Source organism: Pristiophorus japonicus, chromosome 7 (genome assembly GCF_044704955.1).
Source record: "Pristiophorus japonicus isolate sPriJap1 chromosome 7, sPriJap1.hap1, whole genome shotgun sequence".
NCBI classification, from domain to species: Eukaryota; Metazoa; Chordata; class Chondrichthyes; family Pristiophoridae; genus Pristiophorus; species Pristiophorus japonicus.
Genome location: NC_091983.1, coordinates 30,353,417 through 30,366,616, shown reverse-complemented (window position 1 = coordinate 30,366,616; position 13,200 = coordinate 30,353,417). Strand labels below are relative to the sequence as shown.

Below are 13,200 nucleotides of genomic sequence, written 5' to 3'. Positions count from 1 at the left end.
ATGGAGTCGGGCCAACGGAGGGTCGAAGACCTGAAAAAAAAATCATTAACAAAAAATTAAAAAACATTCGGAAGGCCTTCAGGGGATCCCATCAAGGTAAGTTGCTGTGGAAAACCCAATTGAAAAATGTTCACTAACCTTTTTTCAATGATCTTCATACTTACCATCGGGGACAGACCAGCCTCCTTACAGCGGTCCATCCCTGTTCTGGCGCCGATTCCTGCCCACACCAATCTTGCATCTCATCTGGCAGGAGTCTACTTACGCCAGTCGGCCGTCCGCTGACGTCAGTGGGCGGTTCCCGGCGGCTCTCCCCTCCCGCCCACTCCAGGCCACGTCAAAAGTGGCATTGGGCAGTTCGAGCAGAGGAATGTCTGCGGCAGTGGGTGGTAAGTTGATCAAATTCGGGCCCCATGAGTATAACTTATATGAATCAATGGACTGGACTTTCCTTGTGATTCCACTCAAAATTGAGTGGAGTCACAGCAGAAAATGGGACAGTGAAGCCTACCGGCAGCTATCCACCCTAACTTGGATTTCTCTATCTCTACCCCGACCAGGATCACCACTTGTGGCCTCTTACTTGCTCGCCGCAGGTAAATGCTGATGTGGTGGTGGTAGGGACAGAGGGATGGGCGGAGTGGAGCTTGGGTTCCCATTTGATCTCCATGCCTTCTACCCATTGCCACCACTCTCCACGACCTGCCGGTCGAAAGTGGCAGTAGGCCTGGGGTAGTAGTGGTTAAGGGCCCATAGTCTTTTGTTGGATGGAGAGAGGGCCGAGTTGAGGCTGCTGTTGCCTCGCCATTTCGCTCTGAGCACCTACTTTTGCCTCACCTGAAACTCTTTGTCAAGGCTCTTCTGCCCCTTTAACTGTTGTCCACCACTTTGGTGCTGCAGTGATGGGCCCGCTCAGGCCCAGTGTTTCTCCTTGGCACTGCTGAGCTCCCTCCTGGCAGCAGGAATCCCACCGGATGTGTGGCTTTGCACAAGGGGAAAAATTCAGCCCGATATCCCTTAATGGAACATTGAGCCTTGCAGCAACAATCAATGCCTAGCCAGTATGCCAATTATCATTTGCAAAGATAATTGCTGTAACATGATTGGAAACAGATCGAACTTATGTTGGTAATAATGCTTTTTCAATATTCTCATTTGCAGCAATTTTAATATCTCAAGTCGCCATTAGCACTGGCATCAAGACCACTGATTGTCTCCAGGTAAAGGAATGGTGCATCTCTGACACAAATGGCTGTAAAGGTGTATGGGACTTAATCAAAGAAGTCTGTAACATGACAGGTAATTATTACATGAAAGCTATATTGTAAACATGTTTGTTCTTAATGCTGAGGCTGTAATTTAATAAAGGGGCTTAAATTTTTTATGGGTGTCTTATAATGATGGGATCATATTACAAAGCCTGCAATTTTGCTTATTGCAATTTCCTGACTTACTAAAGTCTGTAATTTCTCCCCAACTTTTATGATCTATATATACCAAAGCTGACTTTAATTTTAAATGGAACACATTTATCATCAGAGTTGGGCTGTGGGATTTGCTGAATCAAAAACAAGTGTCCAAGATTACATAATTGTCACGTGAATTACAGGAGTTAGAAAACAGGGTGTTATTCTACCTTTATAATATTAAATACAAAAATACAAATTACATTAAAAGCCTATCATATAGTATTGCAAATATAACGATTTTATTTTACATTGTTCTGTAAAATCCGTCAATAGTACTGTAAACAGACACTGATTATTCATCAAGTTTAATCCATTAGTAAAATTAGCAGTTTAATAATTCACTTAGCCCCCTGCCTTGCACCAACATCCTTTAAATGTTTTCCTTTCTCAAATCATTTTTTTTTCCCTTTTAAAAGGGTTTATAGATTGTGCTTCCATTACAATTTCTGACAGGTTAATTCTATATTACAGCAATGCTCTGTTTAAAACAAATCACCTAATCTCTCCCTTTGTTCTTTCGGTGCTGATTTTAAATGTATGTCCTCTAATTACCGACACACTGATCTGTGGAAAAATCTTCTTCCTATCCACGACATCTCTTTATAAAGGCTTAAATTAGCACCTTATTGTATTAACACAGCACTGAAATGTTTATAACTACCTCACTAGGTTCATTGAGTAGGTAGTCCTGAGACTGAAAGTGTATAATGACACGCATCAGAGGTAACCCTGAATCTAAGGTGGGATAGAGGGAAAAGAAGTATACTGTCCATTTTGAATCCAGTCCAGAAAGGGCGAGTCCATACCTCTCATTGAAGGCTTTCGAATGTTTTGAGTGAAATGACTGCTGTTGGGCTCAGTGCTGACTACAAATCTGTCCTTACTACAATCTGACAGCTTTTCCCTCGTGGCTCAGTCAGTTAACATATCACTCAGTGGGCAACTGAGGCACACTTCCTCAGGGCTGCTCTCACTCCGCCAATGTAACTCTGGCGGATGTTTGGTGGAAACCTTGTTTGATGCACATGAACCGGTTGTCTGTCAAACCTCCAGCAATGTTCCAGCGGAGGACGTCAGCCAATAGCAACTCAACAGCCAGAGTAAGGATCTGAGCCACCTGCCTCTACTTCTGCTGAAGCGACAGGAGTTGCACCACGTTGATGTGTGAGGAAAAGGAAGAGTAAAGATCTGTAGTTGCACAAGGATATGCACATGAGTGTGTTAGACATTGTTACATTGTGAAGTTTCAGTTGTGTAGTTGATATACATAAATATTATTCTTCTGCACCACTTTCCTGGCTTGCCCATTCTTGGATGCTGGCTGGCAAGTGGCCTTGTCCGTTGTTCTATGATGAATGGGATGACATGAATTTTATTCACAGCCCCAATGCGGGGCTATGAATGGGATGCTTAGTTGTTTGGAGGACTGCTTTGTGTTTGTGGCATGGTGCGGAAGGAGCACAAGTGAATTTTGCATCTGGTTGTTAAATGGGTGAACTGGTGGAACCTAAGTGAACCTTGCAATATTGAGGGCATCCTGGGCAGCAATGTGCACCGCTGGTGGTGCATTGCCTGCATCACCTTCCAGCTCCCGGTCTTCCTCCTCCTCCTCATCTTCATCCTCCTTCTGCTCCCCCTCCTTCTTCTCCGAAGAGGCTCTGTGATCTGCGCCTTGGCCCTCCTGCAGGTCCAAACCTCACTGCTGTGCAATGTTGTGCAGAGCGCAGCGAACCACAACCGTTCTGGTGACACGGCCACATGGCGCAGTCGAATGTCTCGCCAATTCGGAGTCGAATGGCCGTCGCTCGCAAAATTCTCCAAGGTGCTTTTTCCAGCGGTCCCCACTTCCACCCCGCTGCTGCCAACCCCTCCGAAGTGCATCATCAAACTGCGCACCGCCGATCTCCCGCAGCTCAACCTAAAGTCAGGGGGGAAAATCTTCGGGCCGCCGAGCGTTGCCCCTGACAGTTTTTTTCTGTCGGCGCACTGCTGTGGCCACAATTTTATTTTATTTGTCGGCCGACTGCCAGGTCGGCCCGACAATTATGCCCCCGGGTTTGGCTGGGCTGCCAACAGTGCCCGGAAGTTGGCGGGTTGGAGACGGCTTCCCGACACGCTGTCAACTTTACCGGTTTTAGCCACTCACCTGCTCCCAAATGTGCCCCTGCACTTTAAAATCCAGTCCCAGGTCATTGAGTTGGTCACCTGTGGGATGATAAAGATGCAAGTATTATGGCTCACTGGTGTAACTTGTGTACTAATGTATGGAGCAGTGGGATGGAATGATGCCTAAAATTGTTAGGACAAAAAACTGCAGTCACTTGTAGCTTTTAATAGCAGTCACAGAGTCGTATCAATAAGTACTCGGAGAGGATAATCTCGGCCTTCTTTTCCAGAAAATGATCACTGACCAACTAGAAAACCTTAAGAAGAATTTTTTTAAAGTTGCTAAAAATAGAGGGGCTGACTAATAAAAAATAAGGAACAAAATCCACAGTATTTTGCTTTTGTATTGGTGTTTAATTCACTGCCACTTCTCTTCTAGGAATGCCCACCTTGAAAAAGTTTATTTCTTCTCTCCGACGGGATTTCCGTTTGTCTCTTTTACCTTGTTCATCTTCATTGCTTTCTGTTTCCCTTCCATGTTTGATTAGGTATCTACCAAAACTCGCTTTCACAGCCACATCTCTTTCCTCAGCAACTGTCTCTGCCTCCGAGTTAATCCACATGCATTCCAACTGAGATTCCACCCTTCATGCTTTGGATCCACCCAGGATTATGGATATCTCCGAGATATTCAGCGTTCCTCGAACCACTGCTCTTGACCATTTTGAGATCTACACTCAAAGCTATGTGCCGCTACATGCACTCTCTCTAGCTCTCTCTTCTGCGGCACCGGCTCACTCTATCTGAAAGCTGTCCTGGTCCGCAGTTCCATTTCATCCTTCACCTCATCTGGTGCTTTAACAAACAACCTTTTTTCTTCTTTTCAGGTGTCAAGGATCGCAAGCTTCAACAACTCTTGTACACCAATGCCCCACTGGAACCTTCTTCCCTTTCACTTTCCTCTGACCCCATTCCCTTCTTCCAATATCACCTCCCGCCATGTTTTCACCTTCCCCTCTGACCTTACCCTCTCTGACCCCAAACGACCAGTCCTCAGCAAAGACTTGAGCTTTACCCCCTTACGCCCTCACCTCAATTAATTTTGAGCTCGGTACGACGCTGACCTCTTTTTCTGTCGCCCTTGTCTCCGTGCCCACTTGTTCAGCCAGGTGTCTACCCCCCCTGCGCCCCCCCCCCCCCCCAATCGCCCCGCACCTCGCACAGCTGATCCTTTCTCCCGTATTCAGAATTCTCGTTCTACCTGGAGCCTTTAACCCTCTGGTCTCTGATCCTCCCTCGATCTTTTCATTGCGAACTGCCGGCCACATCAATTTCCCTGCTTCCCTCACTCACTCCAACCCAACTCCCTCTGAACTTGCAGCACTCCGCTCGCTCAGATCCAATCCTAACACGGTCACTAAACCTGCTGACAAGAGTAGTGCTGTTGTTGTTTGGCAAACTGACCTCTACCTTGTGGAAGCTGAATGACAACTCTCTACCTACCTCCTCCTACTTCCCCCTGGACTATGACCCCACTACTGAACATCAAGCCATCGTTTTCAAAACTGTCACTGATCTCATCTCCTCTGGAAACCTTCCCTCCACAGCCGCCAACCTCATAGTTCCCCAACCTCACACAGCCCACTTCTACCTCCTTCCCAAAATCCACAAACAGGACTACCCTGGTAGACCCGTCGTTTCAGCCTGTTCTTGCCCCATGGAACTGATTTACATAAGAACATAAGAACATAAGAAATAGGAGCAGGAGTAGGCCATACGTCCTCTCGAGCCTGATCCGCCATTTAATACGATCATGGCTGATCTGATCATGGACTCAGCTCCACTTCCCCGGCCGCTCTCCATAACCCCTTATTCCCTTATCATTTAAGAAACTGTCTACTTCTGTCTTAAATTTATTCATTGTCCCAGCTTCCACAGCTCTCTGAGGCAGCGAATTCCACAGATCCACAACCCCATGATGCTCTGAGAGAAGAAATTTCTCCTCATCTCAGTTTTAAATGGGCGGCCCCTTCTAAGATTATGCCCTCTAGTTGTAGTCTCCCCCATCAGTGGAAACATCCCCTCTGTATCCACCTTGTCAAGCCCCCTCATAACCTTATATACTTTGATAAGATCACCTCTCATTCTTCTGAATTCCAATGAGTAGAGGCCCAACCTACTCAACCTTTCCTCATAAGTCAACCCCCTCATCTCTTCTTCCTATCTCAATTCTATTTTTTCTCCCCTTTTCCAGTCTCTTCCCACCTGCATTTGTGTCTCTTCCGATACCCTCCGTCACTTTAACAGTTTCAAATTTGCTGGCCCCAACCAAGTCCTTTTCACTATGGACGTCCAGTCCCTCTACACCCCCATCCACCACCACCCTCCTCCGTCTGGCTGAACTTGTTCTCACTTTGAGCAACTACTCCTTTGACTCCATTTACTTCTGCAAAATTAAACATGTTGCTATGGGAACCCGCATGGGCCCTAGCTATGCTTACCTTTTCGTGGGTATATGTGCAACATTCTTTGTTCCAGTCCTACTCGTATCCCCTCCCCCACCTCTTTTTCCGGTACATTGATGAATGTATCAGCACCGTTTCCTGCTCTCGCCCTGAACTGCACAATTTCATTCACTTTGCTTCCATTTTCCACCCTTCCCTCACTTTCACATGGTCCATCTCCGACTCTTCCCTTCCCTTCCCTTCCTCAACTTCTCTGTCTCCATTTCTGGGGATAGGCAATCGACAAACATCCATTATAAGCGCACTGACTCCCACAGATACCTGGACTACACTTCCTCCCACCCCGCTTCCTGTAAGGACTCCACTCCATTCTCCCAGTTTCTCCGTCGCATCTGTTCTGACAATGCCATCTTCTATACTAGTGCTTCCGATAGGTCTTCCTTTTTCCTCAGCCAATAATTCCCCTCTACCATGGTTGGCATGGTCCTCAACCATGTCCGTTCCATTTCCCAAACTTCTGCTCTCAAACCTTCCCCTCCCTCCCAGAATCACAATAGGGTTCCCCTTGTCCTCACCTTTCACCCCACCAGCCTCCACATTCAACGGATCATCCTGCACCATTTCCACCATCTCCAGCGTGATCCCACCACCAATCACATCTTCCCCTTCCCTCCCCTCTCAACATTTCGAAGAGACCGCTCGATCCGTGACACCCTCCTCAATCACCTCCAACACCTCCTCCCATTGCCACGGCACTTTCCCGTGTAAGCGCAGGAGATGCAACACCTGCCCTTTTACTTCCTCCCTTCCCACTGCCTAGGGCACCAAACATTCCTTCCAGGTGAATCAGCAATTTACGTATACTTCTTGCAATTAAGTACAGTATACTATATTCGCTACTCACAATGCGGTCTCCTCTATTTGGGGAGATCAAATGCAGATTGGGTGACCGCTTTGTGGAACTCCTCTGTTCAGTCCATAAGCATGACCCCGAGCTTCCGGTTGCCTGTCACTTTAATTCTCCACTCCCACTCTGATCTCTCTGGCCTTGGCTTCTTACACTGTTCCAACAACGCTCAATGTAAACTCGAGGAACAGCAGCTCATCCTTCAATTAGGCACTTTACAGCCTGCTGGACTCAACATCGAGTTCAACAATTTCAGACCAGAACCTCTACCATTATTTTTTCACATGGCAGCTGTTGATGAGTCTGCTATTCCCAATTACACGTCTTCTAGATTCATCTCTTTACTTGTCCAATTACTATCTCCTTTTGCGATGTACTGTCATACCTTTTATCATTTAATCTCTTCTGCCTTTTATCCTATTACAGCCCTTCCCTTTTGTTCTTTCCTCCCCTCCCCGATTTCCCTGTACTTGCATTTGCTTAAAATCTGTTGCTTAAAATCTAACTTTTTCCAGTTCTGACGAAGGGTCATCAGCCTGAAATGTTATCTCTGTTTTTCTCTCTCTGCAGCTGCTGCCTGACCCGCTGAGTATTTCCAGCATTTTCTGTTTTTATTAAAGAAAATGAGCCATTGGCCATAAAAAGTTCTAAAATTCTGTGAAATGCTGTATTCTCTATCTACTATTCTCTATCAGCACAGACCACAGCCATAACATCACATGTGCATGAGTCAAACTGCACAGTGAATGGGACCTAAACACAGAGCGACCCCACAGAGCAAGTGTACTCCCAAGGATTGAGCTAAATAGAGCAGCCAGATACAGAACATTATTGGGAAAGGCCTTGAGAACCTTTTCAGCTGGGAAACATCATGAAATGTAGAAGCCTCAAAGGGGAACAAAATAACCAAAAAATAGAGAGGAAGGAATATGTTCCATCCATTAGCTGAAAACAACACTATAGTCCAGCAATAGTCTCTGACTGAAGAGGCACGCAATCAAAATCAAGCAAAGCTTGATCATTATAAACCTCACACCAGAACAAATGTCACGCATGGATCCAGCTGACGTTCTGTTGCAGTCGGCAGAGGACCTCAGATACTGCTAAGGTGGATTGCTGATCAAAAGAACTAGATTTGCAGTCCCTCTGAATTTGTTGGCATGTGAATTTGACTGGAACTAAATTAGTGACAGGATGGGGAAATGCATCTCCTTTTATTCGGTTTGTTCTTGATTTCATAGACGGAAAAAAATAAGGAAACGATAAAATAAGAAAGTCATAGAACCTTTTCCAAAAAGAGAGATTTCATATGGAAAGACTCTTCTGAAGGCAACTTCACAGAAACGGTAAAAATTGAAAACATGGGCCAGGCTGAGTCATTTCCAATCGCGGTAATTTGAACCATGGTTACTTGGATAATTCAGACTGTACTAAATCATCCACATTCTGGCAAATCTAGCAAATACATTCAAATATAATATTAGTTTAATGCATTGCAGGTGAAGCTTGCACAGTAAAGAATCTCAGCAGCTGTAATATAACCATCCAGTACTTAACTGACAGTTACTCGGCATTTCGGGAGTGTAACTGTCTTGAAGATAAATCATGCGATTTGCTCAGAGAACTTGGGACATAGTGCACCAACCAAGGTAATGCAACACCCAGACGTGTATAATGAGGTGGAATCAATGAATTTGCAAACAGCCTGATGTTCTATCATTTTTAGTAACTGTCAGTGGAAAAATAAGCTGCAAGGCTTACCCAGGATTAACACCTGCTTAAAAATTAGGGGGATTTAGTGCAAACATGTGTTTATACAGGAACAGCACCAATCAAAAAATACACCCCACAATTTAAAACTGTGCAAATTAGGAGTAAACAGGGAATTCAGTTCAGACTATTTCACAGAGTAATAAATAAACATATGGAACAAATTATCAGGAAAGGTCATTGTAATGAGTTAAAGGGACAAGTGCATATGTTTTGGAGAAAGTACGGGTTGAGTATATACTGAAAAGGTTAAAAAAAAGCAGAGTTGAGATTAACTAAAAACAGGTTGGCTTGTTAGGCCAAATGTCCTTTTCCTGTTCCTAAAATTTCCTAGATTTCTATAAAAACGTGACGAAGAGTTTGGCTTTGAAATTGGTCTTTAGAGGTGGCGCAGAACAAGCTGTCTGGGATCGGCCCGTAGTCAATAGCACTGAATATCAGACGCTGTGTATAATGGGCGGCCAATCCCATATCGCCGAGAAAGATTTCTCGGCCTTTGTCTTTTAGAGGGAAAAGTCAAATTAAAACTTTGCAGTCAATTTTGTTAAGGGCTTAAACAGTTGCATCAAAGTTACTGCTGAAATGTATCAATCTATTTTAGCTAACTTTCTAAATGGTGTTTGACATTTGAGCATTTACTCTCCATTTTGTGCAGAGTTCTCCAGGACAGCTCCCATTCATCGAGAGATACAGCCTGACTGGAGTCAACATTTAAGACTGACGACAGTAAATAAACACTTAAGGAAGGACAATGATTGTTCAATAGCTAGGTATCACTGCCTAAAATCCACAAATTGCAGTTCAGTGTATGCAAAATTTAAGAAGATGTGCAAGAACAAGAAAGATAACTGCAGCATCCCGTCTGTGGGACAACAGTGCCTAACTGCATGGCAAGCATTACAGCACACAAAGCTGGCTAACTGTGTCTGTTCAAGACAGGGAAGACTAAAATGTCTGAGAATACGGACCAGCCTTTCCAACAATGCGTGTGTACAAATTGCACACGAAAATCTAAGTACAAGCAGTGACGAAGGAAGGAAAGCGAATAATCCTGGTGGGGGCAGCAGTACGTTAACATCAGTGCCTTCTAACAATTTGAACACAGATCCTTTCATGTTTAGAATCTACTGTTGATTTCTCGGCCAAATTTATGGACATAGTGTTTTCACTGTTCTTTCTATTGCAGGTACAGCTGACTTCATGGAGAGCGGAAAATCAACAACAGAGTCCACTGCTCTTGCCAGATATGATAATGAAAGTAAGAGACAAAAGGGTCTTTCCCATCAGGAGCATATATTGGCTAATTGGCCCTAAAAGATGCAATTTTACACATCCTCATAATCAATAAAGGAAAATTCCACTAGTTACTCCTAATTTTCCTTTGCTGGAATGTAACGTTAAGCCTGGATAGCCATTAGTATGTGTCTCCGCCTAACATAGCTATTTTTCCTGATGGATGCCATGCAGATGAACTCAAGGGGACAGTTATACCACAATTGCTCAGTGCACAGCTGGCACCCCTGAGTTATATTGTTGGCTCCCTCGTTGCTGACCAGGGATCACAGCACTTCATACAGAATTCTATTCACCAGCCTCCAATTGCCAGAGTGAGATTCGAATGTTAAGAGAGAGTTGATGGACTGAATGTACGATGCTAACGTTAAAAATGTAGAAAATTAGGTTTAAACTGTTCCCAGATGGTTCTTTGGACTCCCTGGGAACCTTTTAAACTTGGCTTCAAACTGGAGTGCAGTTATTGAGCATTTGGCTTCAAACCCAACTGGTATAAGACTACCCCTTGGAGAGTCAGGAGCTCACCCTTTTACTATAATACAGTTGGAATAGCAACCTGGCTTCCAAGTTATACTGCTGCCTCCAAAACTATGGCTGCAAATCAGTAAATACTATTCAACTTGGCAAGTGTTGTGTATTCGCTGCTAATGATTTTCTCTACCAGTGTATTCTGTTTACTCTTGAAAACAAAGGTTATATTTGACACCCAAAAATATCTGATCTGATTGTTTCTGCAAAGCTCTTCCTGCTAGCAAAGCAAATTGAACAAATTTGTAGAAAATCATTCTAAGGTTACACCCCACATGTCCTAGCGCAATTTTCTTTCTCTCGTTACAATTCCGGGGACTTCTGAGGCTTAGGCCCCATCACATAGCATCTAATCATTGCTATCTTTGCTCATCCTTATAAATCTCTATTCTACCCAATCATATATTCATCCAGGTTCCTTTGAAGGGTAACAGATGGCACAGCAGCAACTGTGTTATCTGGCCATGTCCTTCACAAACCCGTCACTCTGACAAAAACACTATATAGGATTGCATAGGATATATGGCACAGAAACAGGCCATTCAGCCCAACCAGTCCGTGCTGGCATTTCTGCTCCCGTCTTTCCTCATCTAAATCTATCAGCATACCCTCTATTCCCTTCTCCCTCATGTGCTTGTCCAGCTTCCCCTTAAATGCATCTATACTATTTGCTTCAACCACTCCCTGTGGTAGCGAGTTCCACATTCTCACCTCTCTCCTGGGTAAAGAGATTTCTTCTGAATTCCCTAATTGATTTCTTGTTGACTATCTTTATTGATGGCCTCTAGTTTTGCTCTTCCCCACAAGTGGAAACATTCTCTCTGTTTCCACTCTATCAAAACCTTTCAGAATTTTAAAGACCTCTATTAGGTCACTCCTCAGCCTTTTTTCAAGAGAAAAGAGACCCAGCCTGTTCATCCTTTCCTGATACGTATATCCTCGCATTTCTGGTATCATGCTTTGTAAATCATCTCTGCACTCTCTCCAGTGCCTGTATATCATTTTTATAATATGATGATATCCATTGATAATATGGTGATATCCTTTTTATAATTTGGTGCAATTACTATGATTTTGGAAAGACTGAAAGTGGATTAAACCAAAAAACTTGAATGCCAGACTGGTAAAGGGCGGTTCAATACATCCACTTTATTCCATGGTTTTCTTGCACATACAGCACTTTGGTTGATACAACACCAATGCTCCTCTCATATTGGTTGCAGGTTTTTGCTCATGTTTCTATATATTATTTTCATTTATGCAACCTGAAAATCTCAGGATAATCTTTCAGAGTTACATTATAAATTGATGCAGCATTTTAGTATTCCTTGCTGCTTTTTTTTAGTATTGTGATCTCCAAAAATTATCATTTTAAAAAACTAATAAGAGTTACTTCGGTGATGAAACGATGGAAGCTGTGTAATACAGCATCACTCGGCACATCAACATGGACAATGAATTAGGAAAGGCACACTGCTCTGCTGCAAAATGTATTAAGTGTTAGAAATGAGATTGTTTTCCACCATGTGGTGTAAATATTGCAAATGCTCTTGTAATCCTGGAGATCCCCAAACAAATGCATACACATAACAGTGAACATAAACCTGACACACATAAAATGAAGAGGCACACATGACACATCAAACACTGATGCACATGTAGCCTCTCTTTGAAAAAAATATAACAAACATTTCAGTATTACTACCTCCGGTTTCAAATGGTGATTAATTTTTATTTTGCATCTTGACCTTTGATGTGAAATTTCCAGCACAGAAGCTTCAAAGATGCATCTGATCCTGGTTACAAAGCACCCATCGAGTGCACTTACACTGTGGTGACTGGTCTAAAATGGGGAACTGCAGTTCAGGCTCCAGCCAGGCAGAACCATGTTTATGTTGCCTGGCTGCTACTTGGCTCAACTTTAACTATCTTGCTCAGGAGAAAGCTGTGTGCTGCTGAGATAAAAGACTGTGTAGAGCTCTCTTTCTCTCACAGTAGTTAAAATTTTAAAGGTTTAGAAAGTGAGAGGAATCCAACAGACCCCATTAGCACTTTTGTGAAGCAGGTTTGAGATTGCTCTGGATTTATACTCCGTGGTGTCAAATCAAAGTGGTGTGACACCACCTCCCTCTGGGGAGTTTCACAGGGGTTTTCTAAGGAGTGAGATTCTGCCCTGACCCCAGACTTGCACTACCAGTTGTGCACTGGTACAAAGCCAAAACCATTTTGCACAGATGTTAACCTGCGCTGTAAGAGATGTAATTGAGAAAATGTGCAGGGCTATGGGGGAAAGAGTAATTGGAGAGCTCTTTAAAAGAGTCGACACAGGCACGATGGGCTGAACGGCCTCCTTCTGTGCAGTATGATGCTATGATGGGCCGCGAGACCCAAAAACAAGATTACAGGGAACACTGGTCAAGATCGCAAGGATGCCGGGGACCAAATGGAATGGACCCTGGCATAAAGTTGGCACCGGGCTGGGTCTTTGGCAGCCGCTGCCAGTGCCGGCAAGGAGAGGCAAGGCCACGGCTGGGGAAGCAGGGCTCGGGGGAGCACTCGTGACCCACAAGGATTCCTTAGAAAACTTTAATTTTTTAAGTTACATAAGAACATAACATAAGAACATAAGAATTAGGAGCAGCATTAGGCCATCTGGCCCTTC

General features: G+C 44.0%; 1 protein-coding gene across 1 annotated transcript in view; it reads left to right on the top strand.

Moving 5' to 3' along the window:
* Window positions 1-370: 370 nt before the first annotated feature.
* gfral (GDNF family receptor alpha like) overlaps window positions 371-13,200 on the top strand; it is a 48,894-nt gene continuing 36,064 nt past the window's right edge. The window contains 5 exon segments of the mRNA XM_070884171.1: window positions 371-389; window positions 1,162-1,299; window positions 8,447-8,601; window positions 9,375-9,783; window positions 9,910-9,975. Coding sequence (XP_070740272.1) covers window positions 371-389; window positions 1,162-1,299; window positions 8,447-8,601; window positions 9,375-9,783; window positions 9,910-9,975 — 787 coding nt within the window.